The sequence below is a fragment of the Equus quagga genome, chromosome 11 (assembly GCF_021613505.1).
Source record: "Equus quagga isolate Etosha38 chromosome 11, UCLA_HA_Equagga_1.0, whole genome shotgun sequence".
Lineage (NCBI taxonomy): Eukaryota > Metazoa > Chordata > Mammalia > Perissodactyla > Equidae > Equus > Equus quagga.
This window is the reverse complement of record NC_060277.1, coordinates 14,941,773-14,962,069: the sequence shown is the minus strand read 5'-3', so window position 1 is coordinate 14,962,069 and position 20,297 is coordinate 14,941,773. Positions and strand designations below refer to the sequence as shown.

Here is a 20,297-nt window from a genome sequence, read left to right as displayed (position 1 = left end):
TATAACCTATTGCTTCTCCCAGTGACTCCTTACAAGTGAGTGCAGGAATATCATACAATTGTACATCCACATTGTTTCACCTGTTCTTCTTATAAGCCGAAAGCTTGGCAGGAAAACTTGAGAAATACCAGGAGCCCAAGTCTGAGAAAGTTGGAAGTTTTCTCTCCTGGTAGCTGTTTAGATGACTTGGGTTTAAATCAATTTGGGAAGACTACTGATGGATTATTCTCCCTCCCCCACCCTTTACCCTTACCACAAAGGATAGTAGCTGCCCAGAGTGGGGAGCAGAACAGGGAGTCAACAAGTAGGTTCTTACTAAGTTCTTGTTAATTGAATTCCTTTTCGTTCACCTCCTTTTGGATTCAGACCACATAACTTACAGATAAATTAAGACTACTTCATTCACTTATAATTATGAAAAAATATTAATGAACGTACATGGTACTGATTGTATATTCCAGAGCCTTACAGAGAGATTTTAGGGAGAAACGGTAATTTAAAAATCTTTGGTTCTTAAGGCCAGCCCCTGTGGCCTAGTGGTTAAGCTTGGTATGCTCCGCTTCAGCAGCCTGGGTTTAGTTCCCAAGCATGGGAATCAGTTTGCCTGTCAGTGGCCATGCTGTGGTGGCAATTCACATACAAAAAAAAAAAGAGGAAGATTGACAGCAGATGTTAGCTCAGGGTGAATCTTTCTCAACAAATTGGGTGGTGAACATGATGTAATCTGCACAGAAATAGAACTATAATGATGTACGCCTGAAATTTATATAATGTTATAAATCAATGTTACCTCTACAAAAAAATTTTTTTTAAATGTTTGGTTCTTGGTAACTATAGATTGCTTATATTTAAGACGTGGGTTGAACCAGACTGCAGAGTCAGACTGTACATGTGTGTATACACACAAACAAGCATGCTTGCTTCACCAAAGTGAGAACTGGTTTAGTATTTCTTCATTGAATCTACCCCAAAATTAGTTCAGCTTAGTTAACAGACAGGAAACAAGTATGTTATGAGATATTGGAGATGTCAGAAATTTCATCACAATCTAAACCAGCATTATGCTTACCTGTGTTTATTTAATAAATGTTGTTTGCCTCTCAAGTGCAAAACATTAGGCACTAGAGAGGAAGTGTAAAGAGGGAGAACAGCAAAGGGATCAGAGCAGGGATTTCGCGTCAGGTCGCCAGGGCTCACGTCTTGGCTCTGCCACTGTGAACTGGGCTACTTACCTCAAACTTCCAGGTCTTCGTTTCCTCATCCATAAAATGTAGACTATCTTATAAAACTGCTAAGAAGAGTAACTGAGTTTTGCGTGAGCTACAGACCCCACTGGGCAGAGGTCTAGGTCTGCTTTTGAAAGTAGCTTACAATCTAACGGTGGACACGGTTTCAGGGTAACGAACAACTGAGGTCGAGACCTGTGGGAAGTGCCCCAAGATCCCCACAGAACACAGTTCAATCGTAATGTTCTACTTGTTTATCCTGCTTCAGAGTCATGGATAATGGTTGAACAGGCGATTTTTCTCTTTTGTCTTATCACTCTCCCTGTTAGAGAGAAACTCAGGACCTACATGTTTACTTATGGTGCTTAAACTGAACATTAAACCAAGCTGCTGCTTTCTCAATGTGTTCTGTGCCTTTAGTATGTGCAGAACCCATGGAAAATCTATTTTAAATATTCTCCATCATGTAACCAATGATAAATATATATTTATAATAGACATTTTATAAACATTTGGGGGTAAAACATAGTTTGCTTACTTTACACTAAAATTTTGGAGAATGTTTGATTAAGACATATTTATTTTAGATATACATATAAATACTTATATTCAAATATATCAAAATCTGTTTAGATAACTACAAATATTTTAGATATATAAAATATATATGTCATAGATATGTCATTATTCTCTGAAAATATAATTTCTCCAACTAACAAAATATAAACTTACTTTTATTTCCCACTTTTAATTTTATAACAAATGATAGAAATATGAAAACTAAAGCACAGCTGATAAAGTGGACAATAACTTTTAAATTATAGATTCAAGAAATCTAGCTTATATTGAGACTGTAACTTTTTTATTAGCCCTTCTTTATTCACAATAATGTAATTAACATTACGATGATTTTAGGAAACAAATGCATACATAAATATCTGAACATCAAACAGCTTGTTAGCTAGTTTAGAAAACACAGCTATTCCCTCAAAACAAAATTTCCTTAAGACTCACGAAATTTATTTGGCTGGATGTGGCAGAGTTTCAAAATATCTGTCAAGAAAACATTCAACAAAGTTCCCCAAAATATAGCAGTATGGTATGTTCAGGTGAAAGCCAGTGAAACCAAGCAAACTGCTACCTAGGCAAAGGCGCATCAGTGCTCCAGTCCTGCTTGCCAAGACCTCTGAGTTCAAAAGAAGCTTAGCGGTTTCTCAGATTTTAATTTCTGTTCTCCAGGATCACAAGTTTTTCAGAAGTCAACAGACTTCTGGAATTAGTATTATTCTAGACATGCCTGTACTAATCTTCAGGAAACACAGCTTCTATTAATATAATATTCATACCAAAAAACCCACAGAAATTCAAAAATGTACTCACCACCTCCGCTGATTAGATCGGGTTTGGCCTTCATCAGCTTGCAAAATTGTCTTCGGCAGTTTTCTATCCACTCAGTTTGCTTATCAGACATTTTCAAATGTAATAAAAGTTTGCCAAGATCACTGTCTAATAAGAAAGATGGCATGTTATATTATTATAATAAGACATGCTAGGTACACTGAAAAATAAGTGTTAACGTTAAGTATGTAAACAGTTACAAATTCCAGAAAAAGTATAGAATATACATGGCTTTCAAAGGAAAATAAACATTTTTCTGTAATTACATCTTATATTATCAGTTGCTATCTACCACATTTATTAAAAGCTCATAAAAATGGACTGTTTACTAAAAGCTCATAAAATGGACTATTCATTTATAACCGTAATTCTTGAATATTCTTTTTCTTATACAAACATGACTCATTACTGAATATTTAATAGACAGTGCAGACCCTAAGATTTCACTACATAGACTGATGTGAATATTATACTCACTAAATGTACATTTAGGTGCAATGTTACTCATTTCTTTAAAAGCAAAAAGAAAGCTTAAGCTTAAGTATAGGAAAATCTCTAGTCAGTCATTTATTTTCTTTCCTTGGAAAAAAACGTTACTCTGAAAATGAATGGTGATGAAAGAGTATCTGTGGCTAAAATGTAACTTTTCTTCTTTATAAGCAATTTCAAGAATACATGATGGCTTCCACCTAACTTTATTTTTAAATTTACATTTAATTCCCACGAGATTTTTTTCACCTTTCATTTTAGATTCCCATGAGATTTTATATTAGAAAACATTTGGAAAAATAGGAGCGAGGATTGAGGTGTCACTAAAAAAGGATACAAGACTGTATACATATAGACATATATCCTATTTCCTCACACACGTAGGTAAAAATTCAAGGAGGAGTAAAAGAAGTAATGAGGTTCTCTTATTTTCTAGAAGAGCATGGGGGGAATCGATAGTCACATGAACTCACACCTTCTACCACTTTTCTTGAAGGAGATTTTGGGGATCAAAAGGCAACAAGAAACTTTTGAAAATTTAGGGTCAAAGGCCTGGTTGCTTCTGCCCACGATGTGGTCTGGGAATAATAACACTACAAAATACCCCCGCCTAAGCTCTACTTTGGACTGATGAATCCCACCAGGAAGAAACTCGTGGTCAACCTCAGGTAGAAAGAATTTCAACCAACTCTTCACTATTTTCTTAAGATGAATAAAATTATAAGAAAGAAAGCAAGTCTTTATTCATACAGGCTTTAAAAATTAATCTTTCCACCATACCAAAACTAGTTTGGTTTTATTTTTACATCTAATCTTTCTAAAAATACATTCAGTAAATATAGTCTGTGGCCATAACAATCAAGACAGACCAGATTTCTTGCCTTCATGAACCTTACATGTCAAAGCAAACGTATGTGTGTGTATACGCGTGTATGTGTGTGTGCATACAGATTATACACACAGATTATAATATATATAGTGCAATCAAGATATACATATCATTCCTATGATCTAAATTGGTTTTATTTAGCACTAAATAAGAAGCTATGTATCCTCACAGTCCTCATGGTTATCACATATCCAATTGTATGATTAAGTATATAAATAATAATTTAAACATGTCCTTGCCCTATTTGACATATAGGTCACAAAAAAAGCCTTCTCATATCAAAGCTACAGACATACTCTTTCATACAAACACAGGAGTATACAAATAAATAAAACAAATATATGCATACTCACATAAATACACATAAACCAGAAAGAATTGTTTCGCTGAAAGAATGTGTAATTCTGATATTTAGTACTAATCTACTATATTCTCCTTGAATATCAAGACCAGAATAATCCTGTAACATTTCACAACCAGCCTCAATCAGAATTAATAATGAGATAAAAATTAAATTAAGTCAAAGGAGAAAATGATTCTTTTTAACAAAAATTCTCAAAACTTTTAATCTAAACTCAAATATCACAGCTGATAATTTCATTGAAAATTATGTTATTAAGAACAAATTTTTAATGTTAAATGGATCTTGATATACATTAGGTAAAAGACTTCATTCAACAGCATTAACATGGAATTTTTACAGTTTCAATTTAGAATATCTACTTATTTCCCAAGAGCAAACTACCGAGAGCCTAAGAAGAATCACTGGCGGCATATGATCGCAAAGACAAATGCAGTTTGTTTGTTTTTCATCTTTGTTTCCTTCTCTATGCCATCTTCTCTATCCACGTGTAACCCTGTCACTTAGAACCACTACCATCTCCTTCAACTAGAAGATGTCCATGTAGCTCTTTCATAAATTACCTGCTATTTAAAAATCCTATGTTATCCTGTGCCTCTTCCCTCTTGCTCCACACCCCTCCTTCTGCTCTCTTCTCTGCTTTCACATTTGCTATTGCTTCACTTTTTCATCATCTCATTCTAAGGAAAAGAGCACAAGGCCCTATGATTGCACACAGTGCTGAAGTAGCAGGTATGCATCTGAATCTATGGGTTGATGCACTGAAAGGCCCAGTGTAGAAAGCTAGAAATTGGATTTGAGGTAATAAAGAAATGCTGAGCTGGACACAAAGTGACTACAAGACACTTAGGAGACAACTTGGTATCCTTTACATACTTGTGGTTATGGTTTCCCCCAGCCAGCAATGAGAGTGTGAGCTTTCCAATTTGCCTTCTTCACAGTTAAAAATATTTAGTGATTTGATATAACCTTAACTGAAAAAACATGTATACCTGTGATTTTTTGTATTTGAGGGGAATAATAATTTCTTTATTTCCCCCTCTAAATTTAGGGCCAACAAGAAGTAGATAGAAATAGATAAACAGAGTTCAAAATATCTGTTAGTACCAAAACAGCTAAATTAGGCACCAGTACTTGGATCTGCTGCCACATGGGCTTCCAAACATGTCCCCTGAACCAAACAAACCTATTCAATCACAAACAATGAGAGACAACCAAAAGCCTTTCCTGACTGCTCGTGTTAGAAAAGGTGTGAATATGACCTAAAGACAGGCTCACTTGAAAGCACAGCCTACAAGTAGGCTAATTCAAGATTTTCCATTCCTTCTACCAAATTCACCTACCAAACTTTCTTCCTTCCTAGCTTTCTGCAGAATAAGTGAGGAAGTCCAGAGAGAGGCCAATGCGTTACTCCAGCAAAGGCCCTTGGACCAGAGAATGAGGCAAGGGGAAATGGAATCAGAGGAATGGAACCACAGGAATACAATCACTCTAAATTAGTGATTACAGCAGTAGAACAATATGAATGATACATAGAAATTTTGGGAAACATGAAATTCTATGTTTATAATCACACAAAAAAATTAAAAACCAGATTTTTGCTCTGGTCATGATGGAAGAACTGGGAATAGACTTGCCCTTCTGCTGTAAACAACTAGAAAACTGGAGAAAATATATCAAACAACTGTTTTCAGACATTGGCCAATAGACAGTTCAGGACTGTCATGTCTGAGAAAAAGGAAACTAATGGGGTGAGCTTTACAACAGGTGCAATTTTTTTCATGAGAGCACTTTCAAGATCACCGTGAAGGAAGGGAGATGCCATGGAGGTCTTGCTGAGTTGAAGAGACAGACGTCAAGCAGCAGAGAGATTGAGGAGGCCAAATTTGTGGATCAGAGTACTGGAGAAGAAGAGCAGAGTAAGAACCCCAGAGATCTGTATAAGTCTTCGTCAAGTTGGTTGCCAAATAAGCAGCTGTGCAGGTACAGAGTGAAACTCCACAAGGCTGGGCAACAGAGCATCCACAGGGCCAGGCGAGTCCAAGTTCTAAAGAGAGGAAGAGTCCTCCTTAACTACCTGGGTCTTCTACAGAGGTGTCAGAAAAGTCACACCTTGGTAACTGACTGAAATTAGCCGTTAAGTAAAGGCAATTCTACACCTACCCTAAGACAAAAATGAAAGCCTTGAAAGATCAAACTGATCCACAGGTAACTTGACTGCATGCCAAAAAATGTCCATTATTCTTTAAAGAAAACAAAATCCAGCACTCAACTACGTAAAACTAACAATGTCCAATACTCAATGTAGAAAATCCCTAAAATGAGAAAAGGGAAAAATGTGACTCCTAACCAGTAGATAATTCAATGAATAGAAAGACTTGGAAAGGACTGAGGTGATACAATTAGCAAATATTTTAAAGCAGCTATTTTTAAAGATTTAAAGAAAGTAAGAACAAAAATGTGGATGTTTAACCAAATTGCAGTTTATCAATATTAGAATCCCACTCAGTAAAAAGAAACAGGTGAATGGTACATGTTAACAAACTGCATGAATCTCAAAACCATATGCCAAGAGAAAGAAACCAGGCACAAAGAAAGTATCCTATACGATTCTATCTGTATGAAATGCTAGATTAGGAAAAACTAATTTGGTTCTCAAATGGACTAGATTTTGCTTTCTAGGGGATAGTTCAGCAATGTCTACAGACATTTCTGGTTGTCACAATGGGAGTGGGGGGTGCAGAGAGAGTTCCAATGTCATCTAGTAGGTAGAGACCAGGGATGCTGCTAAAAATCCTACAATGCACAGGACAGCACCCTCTGAGAACAGGCAATTACCCAGCCCCAAATGTTAATACATAGTGCTGAGGTTGGGAAATCCTAATCTACAGCAATAGAAAAATACCAGTAATTGCCAGCCGCTGAGAGTGAAGAGGAGTTGACTGCAAGGGACAGGAACTTTCCCGGGGTCATGAACGGTCTATATTTTGATTTTAGTGGTGGTTATGTGGGCAGAGATATTTGTCAAAATTCAAATTGTACTCTTAAAACGGGTGCATTCTGGGGGCTGCCCCGTGGCCGAGTGGTTAAGTTCACGTGCTCTGCTGCAGGCGGCCCAGTGTTTCGTTGGTTCGAATCCTGGGCGCACACATGGCACTGCTCATCGAGCCACGCTGAGGCGGCGTCCCACATGCCACAACTGGAAGGACCCACAACGAAGAATATACAACTATGTACTGGGGGGCTTTGGGGAGAAAAAGGAAAAAATAAAATCTTAAAAAAAAAATGGGTGCATTCTGTTGTATATAAAAATTGATTGTATTTACATATGTGTATGGAAATGTGTGTATAACTGAAAGTTACTTAAGTGACTAAAAGCTTTTAAGTATACTAATGTCACTATAATATGAGCAGTTATGGTTCATAATTTGGTATAAAGTCTATATTAGAACGGACTAAATTAAAAGTATGTGCATGTATAAAATGATTCACTTGCAAGAACCCTAATCACTATATTAAAGTGTTTTATTTAAAATCCTCATTAATCCATCTTCATATGAGGTCCTGGGTGCTTTCTGGGTATAATCTCGTCTCCTGTAATGTAATGAATATTCACTTTTATAGGGTTAAATGAGAAAAAAACTTATCTATTTCACCAGGAAAGACTCATGTTTATATTCTATATATTGATTGAATAGTCTCTTTATTTACTTTTTTTTAATTTTTTAAAGATTGGTACCTGAGCTAACAACTGTTGCCAAACTTTTTTTCTTTTTTTTCCCACTTTTTCTCCCCAAATTCCTCCAGTACACAGTTGTACATTTTAGTTGTGAGTCCTTCTAGTTGTGGCATGTGGGATGCCACCTCAGCATGGCCTGATGAGTGGTGTCATGTCCGTGCCCAGGATCCGAACCAGCAAAACCCTGGGCCACCGAAGCAGAGCATGCAAACTTAACCACTCGGCCACGGGACTGGCCTCTCACACTTTATTTTTTACAGCAACTATTTTCACATACTTCTAAACAAACAGTATTATTGTTAGAGACAGTATCATATAACAAACTAAGTTCCAGAATATCAATTATATATCTAGCTATGATGAAGTCACCATGGAGAACTACCATCTTGTTTTTCCAAGAAAGGTTTGGTGTATCAAGTAAGTAAGATAGAGAAGGGTATGCTCTCCCTCTCGATGCTCCTTCAATCACTGTGATTTATAGGCAACTATGAAAAATTGGAAGAGAAAGTAAAAATCTATTTTAAACTCATTCTTTACTACCATTGAAGAAAATGGAAAAAAAAAACAGAGAGAAAATATCAGTTTCATGTTTACAAAATTCACCAATCTTGGCTGACAATATTTCATGACTAAACTCTGAAATTCTTCATTGTGATAAACACTACAATCTTCTCATATTTGACAATATTGTACAATTTGTTTCTCAAACGATTATTATATAGAAAAAATGATTATATTGATTATAAGATTATTATAATGCAAAAAGAAAGAACCTCAATTTCAAGGGGAAGAAAAAGGCAAGCTCAATATAAACGCAAAGAAAATCTGCTATTCACACCGAAAACTTTTAGTACTTCTTTCCTAGGATGTCAGTAATTCTGAATGCCTACTTTATACAAAATATCATAACAGATGCTGTAAAAGAAACAAGATAAATGAAAGATTTCATTAAATAGCAACAGATTCCTAGGCTTAATTTAGATTGTCACTCTTCTATAATCCTGAAGCTTATTTGTGGAATATCTGCTTTCCATGTGTGTTTCTGCTTATCTTCTCTTCTTTCATGTTAGCACAGTCATTCCCATTAACTCTCACTATAATAAACAAGGAGAGACTTTGGAGTGGTCTCCAAGAAGCAGTTGGAAAGATCCCTAAATTCTCTATATTAGCTCTCTGTACATCTCTAAATTTGAGAGTATCGAAATTCTTACACATCTTTATTTTGTTTGAACAACTGTGGGTTCTTAACACATGACATCTATATTTTACATAGATTATTCCTCATTTTGCATATCACTTTTCTTTAGTATGTGATAATTAAGCACTTACTATAGGAGAAATCAGTGAAGAGTTTTCAAAAAATGAGCAATTAGTTTTCCCTTATCATCTGGATCTAAACTAGCAGGTGATCTATTTCCCCTGCTTGCTATAAATATGTTTGTTTCAACATGAAAGTAAAAAGGACATGAAAATAGGAAGTTTTACTATTCAAAAGAAAACACTTATTCTGATTTTTTTAAAATAAGTTTCTCAACAGCTGCAGCTCAAGATTTAGCACATTGGAAAGAAACCATAATGTAACACTCCCAGTCTCCTCAGGTAACAGGATGATGTCAAATAAAAGTTATTCACTTTTACCTGCAGAAAATAAATCTTAATTCCAAGGTTAGAAACAATAAGGAAAGAAAAAAGGAGAAAATGTCTGACTCCACATACAGGACTAGATAAGTGTTTGAGAAAAGGAAGAATTCATCACCAAAAGTATTCACAGATTGACTATATGCGCAAGTCTTTTAAAATCAGAACAACAATATCCACCACGTTATATTACATTTTATATAGTACCATACTATTTTTCAAAGCACTTTCACAGTTTTTTCTATGGAATTATATTTTTAGTTAATTGGAAGAAGAGTGGTAATCTTAAATCTTACATAATTTATCAGACTAGCAATGAAGGCAATCCAGTGTACTCATTTGTTAATTGGGTAATTTTCATTCTTTTATTAAAATGTAGTTGCCCGTATAGGTCATCTCATTCTTCTCGTCTCTTAAAAAGTTTATTTCTCCATACTATATATTCCAATTCTGAATCTATACTATTAGGATTGTATAATGGATTGTCATCCTATTTGTAAATTAAAGACGCGAAGATAATTCACAAGAACATGGGCATGGACTTAATGTCTAAAAAGACCAGAAATTATCAAAGTCTCAGCAACAAGCAGCATCAGTGAACAAAGAATTAAACTCACTAAGGACATGAAAATTTACTTAAAAAAATCAACATAGATTAATGAAAACTGTCTTGTTAAAATAAGGATATTATTCTAATGACAAAATAACAGTATTTGTAGTTGGAAAGACTAATTTCCAACATCTGTTAATCAAACAATTTAAAACAATATCAGCAAGTCTTGAGAGCTGGGATAAAATATGTTGGCATCACAAGAATGTAACTACAAAACCCATGAACTTTATTGCTCCTTCACTGAACATCACAAAACTCCAGAGACAGAGGAGAATATGGCACTCTGGTTCAGCTCCATGTATAATTTAGAAACTTTATCTATTAATGCTTGTTTCCTTATTGACCAAAATACACTGCAATGATTAACTCTTCTATAAACAGTAGTCTGCAACTACAAAGTGTTCAAAATAAACATATAATAATACCTTTCAAAACAGCCCCAACATATTAGTACATAAACATTGCCAATGGTTTGATTTTCACTTGTGCTTTTATAAAGTACCAAATCAACGCAAATAATATAGATTTAATACAGTGGCTTAGATTCACGGTCTTCACCAAAGAATGTAAGAGTCCTCACAGATATCAGTTTCCTATCAGATAAGTAGAAATGCAGCATACAAAGCAGTAAAGTTAAGATACTGAAGCTATAAAAGATTAAATTTGAAGTAATCACAGAATAAAGGCTGTGCATTTTTTTGGTTATTTTTTTCAATTGCGAAAAAATGAGATGTAATGCTAACAATGCATACTTTTTATGTGCTATAGAAACATAAGTATAATAAAAGTGTCTACTTCATGAATGATACAAACAGATGTCTAGCTCAGGGAGCTTCTAACTGCAAAGCTATTCATCTAAAAAATGAGTCAGATCAGAGGTTATTCCATGTGTGAGTAAAAATTTCTAGATTTACTTCAGATTAGCCTGGAAGGAGTTCCCAAAGTTCACTGACAAAGATTTGGAAGATAGAGTTGAATGATGAGAAAAATAAAGAGAGAAGAAACCTGACATTAACTCATCCATTCATTCAATAATATTATTGCCTACTACCTAAGGCAGACAGCACCTTCACCTCACGGAGGTTACATTCTAGGGCAGCAGACAGTGAAAAAACAAGTTCAGAAGCTCACAGAAAGGTCTAAGTGCTGTTGGAGAAATAAACAGGGAGCCAGAGAGAGAAAAGCAAGGGAAAAAAGTATATTTAGATAAGGTGGAGACATTTTGAAAAAGTAACATTCAGACAAGCTCTAAAGGTTTAGAGGAACTAGTCACATGAAGAGGAGGAATTAGTATTCCAGGAAGAGGGAACGTCAAGAGGAAAGGCCCAGAGGCATAAACTTAATGTGTTTTAAGACGTGAAAGAAGTTTCCTAATCATGTATCTCATGAGAGAGTTACATATAGAATATACAAAGAACTCTTACAACACAATAATAAGAAGACCAATAACCCAATTAAAAAATAGGCAAAGGATGTGTATAGCCACTTTCCCAAGGGAGACACAAACGGCCAAAAAGAACATGAAGAAATGCTCAACATTATTAGTCATTATGGAAACGCAAATCAAAACCACACTTCACATCTACCAGGATGGCTAGAATCAAAAATCAGATCACAGCAAATGATGATGATGGGGACAAATCAGAACTCTCATACACTGCTGGCAGAAATGCAAATGGGGCCGCTGACTCAGAAAACACAAGGCAGCTCCTCAAACTACTAAACACAGAATTACCATGTAACTCAGCAATTCCACTCGTGGGTGTATCCTCTAGAGAAATGAAAACATGTTCATGCAGAAGCTTGTAGATGAATGTTTATAGTAGCATTATTTACAATAGCCAAAAAGCGGAAGCCATCCAAGTGTCCATCAGCAGACACATGTTTAAACAAATTATAGTATATCCACACAATAGAATATTATTTGACCACAAAAGGACGGAAGCACTTACACATGCTACAACATAGATGAACTTTATGGATGAATCTTGAAAACATTATGCTAAGGGAAAGAAGCCAGTCACAAATACCATATACCATATTATTCTATTCATATGAAAGCTCAGACTACAGAAATCTCTAGAGACAAAATGTGGACTAGTGGTTGCTTAGGGCTGAGTGACGGGAAGGGGGGAAGGGGTCCTGGGTTTCTTTTTGAGGTGAGGAAAATATTATAATTGTGTGTGGTGATTGTTGCATATACCTGTGAATATACTAAAAACCATTGACTTTTACACTTTAAATGGGTGAATCATATGACATGTTAATTATATCTCAATAAAACTGTTTTCAAAAAGTCAAAAAAGACCCATATGGCTGAGGCAGAATATGTAGGGTAATTACTATAGAAAGAGAAAGAACACGAAAGGAAGTAAAAGACAAGGGAGATGAAAAAATGGGAAAGTATGTTTGTTCATATAGGTGGCTCACATCAGCTGTCAGTCTTCACTTCTCAGAAAGCCCCACGGAGGTAAACTTTCAGGAAGGGGCTCTGAAGGCATGTATGAATCAAGAGTGACTACTGCTGAGTTCCTTGGAACATGAGAAGTTCACTCACATCATATGTTTGCGGCTTTCAAGGAGGAGCCATTTGAATTTCTTTTTTTTTTTTTTTTAAAGATTGGCACCTGAGGGACCGTCCCCGTGGCGCAGCAGTTAAGTGCGCATGTTCCGCTTCGGCCCGGGGTTCGCCGGTTAGGATACCAGGTACAGACATGGCACCGCTTGGCACGCCATCCATGCTGTGGTAGGAGCCCCACATATAAAGTAAAGGAAGATGGGCATGGATGCTAGCTCAGGGTCAGTCTTTCTCAGCGAATAGAGGAGGATTGGCAGTACTTAGCTCAGGGCTAATCTTCCTCAAAAAAAAAAAAAAGATTGACACCTCAGCTAAAAACTTTCGCCAATCTTCCTTTTTTTTTAATGCTTTTTCTCCCCAAATCCTCCCAAAACTTGGTTGCATATTCCAGTTGTAGGTCCCTCAAGTTGTGGCATGTGGGACACCGCCTCAACGTGGCCTGACGAGCGGTGCCATGTTGGTGCCCAGGATCAGAACCAGCAAAACCCTGGGCCGCTGAAGCAGAGCGCACGAACTAACCACTCGACTATGGGGCTGGCCCCCTGAATTTCTAAGATCAAAGAAAGGCAATCCAGTGGCCTGGCTGCCTGTGACCCTGGGAGTCAGTGCTGGGCTTCTGCTACTCTGTGGGGCCTTTTAGGAGTACTAGAAACATACAGGCAATGACACAAATGAAACTTACCCTTCACTGTGAAGAAACCAGCCCCAAATGAGTAAATATATGTCCAAATGGTGTCTTGATAAAGACAGGAATTTCGCAGTAGTAAAGCATGTACGGACAACATATAATCTAGATTGCTAATTACAATTTAGACTGACTAAACACTAAAAAAATAATAAAAAAAATAAAATGAATGTAGGATGCTAGAAAGGGAAGTAAGAAGAGCAAATTTCTCACTTTCTTGAGATATGTCTCTCTGACGCTTCCAAGAATGAGAGTGTGCTAATCCAACCCCTCGAGCCATTTCTATTTCTCAGCATGGAAGTGCTAGATTTCCCGTCATCTTTAGAGAAAGAAGCCCCCATCCTGAACACACCAAAACAGAATGTAGTAGAGCAGACTGGCCCATTCCGGGTGAAACAATAACTCCTGGGAGATCTAATTTTAGCTTAGGAAAACAAAAACAAAACAAAGCAAAACAGACTGTTCTCTCACAATCTTGCTGCTTCAAAAAGGAAAGGCATATGAGTCAGTCTCAAGTAGCTCACTTAACAGCTCCTGACACGCTCACCAGGGCTCGCTTTTAACCACCGCCCAGCTCTCCTTTCTCCCACTCCCCTTCCCTCTTTCCTATCCTCCGCACAGGTAACAATAAGTGACTGCACTAACTCATTTCTTCCTACTTATCTAAACTCTCAGGTGGCAGGGGGATGATGTTTCTGAGAAGTTATTTATACCACAAGGAAGATAATTTCTTCACGCATGTAAAATGACTCATATGTGCTCACATACATGACATATACATATAGGTACATATATGTACACACATATGTATATTTGCACATGCCCATATATATCTATGTACATATGTACATACACATAGATAATATTAATCAGTAGTTTTTAAAGGGCTTTTACATTTTAGTATGGTGACCCTAAAAATGTGCACAAAGAAAAATAACTGAACAAGATGATGTCTCAAGATTCTTATTTACAGATGAAGATAAATCATCTAATAGCTAACAATGATGCCAATGAGCTAACAAGAGGCAATTTAACAGATGAGGAGATGCTAACTGTAGCAAGGAGAATAAATCTAGAAGCTGGGAGACAAATGAGGAGGATATCATGTGCACGAAACTGAAGTGGTTTTTGTCCACAACTGTGAAATGATATCCCAAAATTTTGCAGTGCAAATGATCGCTAAAATAACACCTATTAGAATCAGTGAATCATTACTTTTAAATCAAAAAAGCAAAATGGAAAGTAAACTCTTGCCTTCAAAATAGCTATTGTGTCTTAAAGTATTAGTAGCTTAAACACAGTATTTTTAAAAGCCCCCAATTGTTAATATATCAAACTGTATTCAACCAGAAACATTATTTTCAATTTAGCTTTATACCTGTTAGAAATGCATTTGGCTCCATTTTTCTCACTGAGTTCAGAGAAACATCATCACTGTACTCTCTTAGGTACAATGGAAAGCCAGACGTGCTCCTGAGTTCCTCTCCCATTTTCTGCCGTTCTAATACGAGTACAGAATCAGTGACACATCAGCTATATCAGAATGACATATGTTTGATTCATATTCAATTCATAATGTTTCTATGTAAAATCTCTTTCCGAGGTAATTCTGGGCTATCCACAGGTGCCTAGATCATTCTCTCCTACTTAACAAGAACCACAGTAATGTCAGGACCACTATTATTAGGAGGAAGTATTAGGTACTGCTGTTAAATTGAAAATAATGACTTATTCAAATACCTGTGTTTTAAGGACAAACAGAAAGACAATAGAAGTTACTGTCCAACATGGTGGGAAAATACGGAATTAAATAAACAGGCTTGAAATTGTACTAAACTAAAACAGCATGTGATAGGAAAGAAGTCACAAACGTGTTGGGCCTTGTAGGCTACGGGGAAGCCACTGGAGGGTTTCAACCAGAGGAATCATGATACAATCCACATTTCAACAGCATCACTTTGGCTGCTGTGCTGAGAACACACTGAACACTCGGCAGGTTACTGCACTAACAGAGGTGAGAGAGGAGGGTGGTGGTGTAGGAGTTTATTTCAGAAATGCAGTCAAGAGCATTTGCTGACAGATTAGATGTAGGGTATGAAGACAGGGAGGAGTCAAAGAAGGCCCTCAGGTTTACTGCCTGAAGAACAGGAAGCACAGCGTGGCCATTTAATGAGGAAGAATACCAAAGGAATGGATTCTGATGAAGTATCATAAGTTTATCAGACTTGTTAAGTTTGATATGCTTATTAACCCTCCTCGCAGAGGTGTCAAGTAGACAGATACAATTACAGAGTTCAGGGTAGAGCTAGGGGTTGAAGACATAAGTCTGAGAGCCATCAGCATATTGAACAGTATTTCAGTCACGAGACTAGATGAGACCCTCCCAAGAGTAAGCATAGCTAGGAAGAAAGACAACTGAGAGCTGAGCCCTGGGGTGCTCCAAAGCTTAGAGGTTGGAAAGACGTGAAAGATCCAACAAAGGAGACAAAGGAGAATTTGCCAGAAATGCAGGGGGAAAATCAGATAACGTATTTTCTGAAAGCCAAGTGAAGGAAGTGTTTCAAAAAAGAGAGATAGATCAAACATATTAAGTGTCTATGGGGCCGGCCCGGTGGTGTAGTGGTTAATTTTGTGCACTTCAGCAACTTGGAGTTCACGGGTTCAGATCCCACGTGCAGACCTACACACAGCTCATTAAGCCATGCTGTGGAAGCACCCTACATACAAAACTGAGGAAGACTGGCACAGATGTTAGCTCAGTGACAATCCTACTCAAGCAAAAAGAGGAAGATTGGCAACAGATGTTAGCTCAGGGCCAATCTTCTTCACCAAAAAAAAAAAAAAAAAGCTAAGTCTAGTAGGATGAGGACTGAGATCTGGCCAGTAGATTTAATCATGGTGGAATGGTAGCAGTAAAAGCTTAATTAGCTTTCTAGAAAGAATGGAAAGAGAGTAACTGGAATATAAAGATTAGACAACTCCTTCAAGGAATTTTGCAGTAAAAAGACAGAAATGGGATTGTAGTGAGGGGAAAGAGGGTTCAACAGTAGGTATTTTAAATATGGAAGAACTAACAGCATGCTTGTTGGCTTATGGAGAGCACTCCCCCCCAAAAAAAAACAACAATAAAGAAAAAGAGAGAACTGTTAGAAGCAATATCTTTGAGAAAAAGAGAATGGAATGTAGTGCACAAATACATAGAGAAGTTGGCCTTTGTTAGTAACACTAGCAGTTTATTCACAGTAATAACAGAAAATCTAAATTGGCACAGATGCAGCTAAGTGAGGTGACATGTTTCAGGAGCACATGGAAGCTCTTTTCTGACTATTTCTACTTGGTCAGTAATATAGGAAACAAAGTTAGCATCTGACAGGAAGGATGGGGAAGAGGTGAGGAAAGTTTGATGAAAGAGAAGATTTGAGAGTAGTTATCACGGAGACCAGGGGAGTGAACGGGACACAGGGGCCACTGTTCGACCGCCAGCAGCATTACAGGCCCACCTGAGGTTAATATCATTCAGCAGTTATCTTTGGGGCTAGACAGAGAAACTATTATTACTCCCTTTTCTAAATCACTTACAAGAGTAGAGCAGCGAGTGAAATTATACTCCTCTGAGCACTGATTTCTAGGAATTGATGATATATTTTTTTCTTCTCAGAGAAGTCTCCATCTAATCTTACTTTTTGATTTCTGTCTTGTTCAGTTTAAAATGATAAAGACATTTTTTATCAAACTATTTTGAAGAAACAAATTACCAAATGTGGCAGTCACATAATAAAATTCATAATGAATGAAGCTGTTGCTGAAAAAACTAATAAAAAATATTTGTTTCCAAGTGAAACAGCAAAGATAACAACACTACGTCGCAACAAGCAAGAGATCACAGGAAAATGGCTGAGGCCCCGAGAATGGACCATGTCTTATAGATCATCGTATCTCCAGTACCTAGTGAAGCACCCGAAAATCAGCACTCGAGAAACGCATTAAATAAAGGAATGAGTGGGCAAAGAGATGAGGAAACCTAAACCAAGAATGACAGAACATAAAAACTCTGATTAAGAAGACAAAGTAGGATAGGAAAACACACTAACAGACTGAGAATGGTTTGGATTCACAGAAAGACGGGAGTTGGTGGGAGGACAGTCCAAATGGTATTCTCTCAAGAGTCTCTCCTTGAAAAATACTTAACATCACTCCCATGTCTCTGAAAGCAATAGCTTAGGTCACACAAGAGGAAAATACAAACAGAAAATTTTTAAAGTGCAAATATTATAAAGACAAATATTAACAACTTTAAAAGAGCCCCCATGCTCTTTCTCTTTCCCTGACCTCTAGGTAGAGACGAAAAAAATAGAATTTTTGTTTCTATGCAATTGTGAGATATATAATGTACATCTCAAACACTGAATAGAAACAAAATGTCTATCAATTGATGGCCTCTATTAATTGTTTTAAAGCAAATAAACACAGGGAAAGAAAAATGGCATATGAAGCCTAGAAGGAAGAAAGAGGAAAAATTTCTTATTTTTCAACAATCATTCCATAGAATCTAACCTGTGTGAAATGAATCTTATATATGTCATTTCTTTCCAATGCAAGTTTGATGGCTTTATAAATATCATGTTGATGTAAGATTTAACTTCCCAAATTAATGAATAGTTTCATTATACATGTTCATATTTCATCTTAGAATTCTTTAGTCTAAAAACTAAAATTTCATTCCTCATATGATAAGGTCCAAATGCCTGAACTCGAGCTACTCTGTCCTTATGGCTAAGGTTGGCTTACCTGTTTAGTTTTCTCTCTGGTCACTCTTACTCCCAAATCTCAGACATCCTTGAACTACTCACAGTTCTCTGAATATAATTGCTCCTTCTAGACTCTCTGCTATTTCCTCTAGTAAAAATGCTCTTCCATTACCCAGAAAACACATACTTACACTTCATGCCTTGCTTTAAACACAATTTTCTTTGGAAGGGTGTCCCACTATGTGGTATCCTAGCAGGCTGCACATTTGTCTATTTAGCTCCTATCACACTGTACTACCATATAACTATCTAATTACTTGAACATATTCTCTAAAAGTTCACAAACTCCTCTAAGGTGGATACCTGAATTTTTATTATATTGATATAATACATATTTATATCCCAAGTCTTGAGCACACAGGACTTATGTATGGCACACAGATACTAAAAAATATTACTCTGTTGAATAAGGTTCTATGTATCTCAAAAAACACTGATTCCTTTTTTTAAACCAAAAAAAGATTCTGATAAAATTATTTAGCATACAAATATTAATTTAGTAAGAAATGTGAAAAAATAAAAACTTGCAAAGAAATTGGCATAAATGTATTCATGTATACAAGCCGAATGAAAAACAGTATTAATCTCCCTTCATAATGCTTTCTTTTTTCAAATTACAACAACAAAAGCACTAAAACAACATGGCATTTGATGGTAAATATTTTACCTTGTCTTACATCAGCATTTCTTGTAACTTCCGACAGATAGCAGTTTGGCAAAGGATATGATGAAAACATTGGCCAAGGATATGGATCATCACCCTAAAAAAAGCAAGACAGATGATTTTACATAGTTTACAATAGTATGAATTTTAAGGCTTTCTGAAATATCATTAATTTAAATTGGCTTTTGTTTTATGAATTCTAGAGTTTTGGTCAAACTAACCAAAAGCTATCTGATCTCATAATTCAATGCTCTGATAATAACTAAAATGAAATGTAATAGAAACAACATTAAATAAGCACTGGAGACAAATAGATGGGAACCTGTTCAAGCAACTAGGACTCATCACGACAGATTTAGTATTTTTTTTCATGAAAAGAAAATTATAGTCTTCAAAAAGACCTGTATTTCCTCTGTTGCTCACAAAACTGTTTCTCTTGTGCTGTAAATCATTTCTATCTCATCTTTCCCAGAGTGACAAAGCAAAAATGTACTTAATAACAACAACAAAAACCTTCAAGAGAATATCAAACTCTATGAATACTGATGGAGGAGAGGTACTCAATATTGCAAATTAAATACAAAAAGAATCTAATCATCTACTAAAAATTAGATAACATGAAAGAGAAAGATATCAAAAGTAAAACTTCAAAGACACGTGGAAAATGACTTTTTGTCTTTTTTTTTTTTGAGGAAGATTAGACCTGAGCTAACATCTGCTGCCAATCCTCCTCTTTTTGCTGAGGAAGACTGGCCCTGAGCTAACATCTGTGCCCATCTTCCTCTATTTTATATATGGGATGCCTATCACATCATGGTTTGATAAGCACAGGTCCGCACCCAGGATCCGAATCAGCAAACCCACGGCCACTGGAGCGGAACGAGTGAACTTAATCACTGCACCACCAGGCCAGCCCTGGAAAACGACAATTTTTTTTTTTTTTTTGCTTTTCCTCCTCACCTCCCCCCCAGAACATAGTTGTACACTCTAGTTGTGGGTATGACAACTTTTTAATGAAACAGTACCTTACTCTGCAACACAAACCAGCACTCAGGACCCCTCGCCATGAAGAAGACTATTTTCATTTGAACACGTTTACTGGCATCCAGAGTTTTCCTAGTAACAAAAGTTCAACTCTGTGGTCTAGACATTCAGCAGCTGTTGTTTACTGTCACCTGAGTTGGCTACGTTGCTTCAAAAGATGTCAGA

General features: G+C 36.5%; 1 protein-coding gene across 3 annotated transcripts in view; it reads right to left on the bottom strand.

Annotated features, from left to right (window-relative positions):
- TBC1D32 (TBC1 domain family member 32) overlaps window positions 1-20,297 on the bottom strand; it is a 188,844-nt gene that overhangs the window by 46,466 nt on the left and 122,081 nt on the right. For all 3 annotated transcript variants that reach the window (XM_046677841.1, XM_046677842.1, XM_046677843.1), the window contains 2 exons: window positions 19,092-19,185; window positions 2,607-2,732 (listed from right to left, as the gene is read on the bottom strand). In XM_046677841.1, coding sequence (XP_046533797.1) covers window positions 2,607-2,732; window positions 19,092-19,185 — 220 coding nt within the window. The remainder of the gene's footprint in view (window positions 1-2,606; window positions 2,733-19,091; window positions 19,186-20,297) is intronic.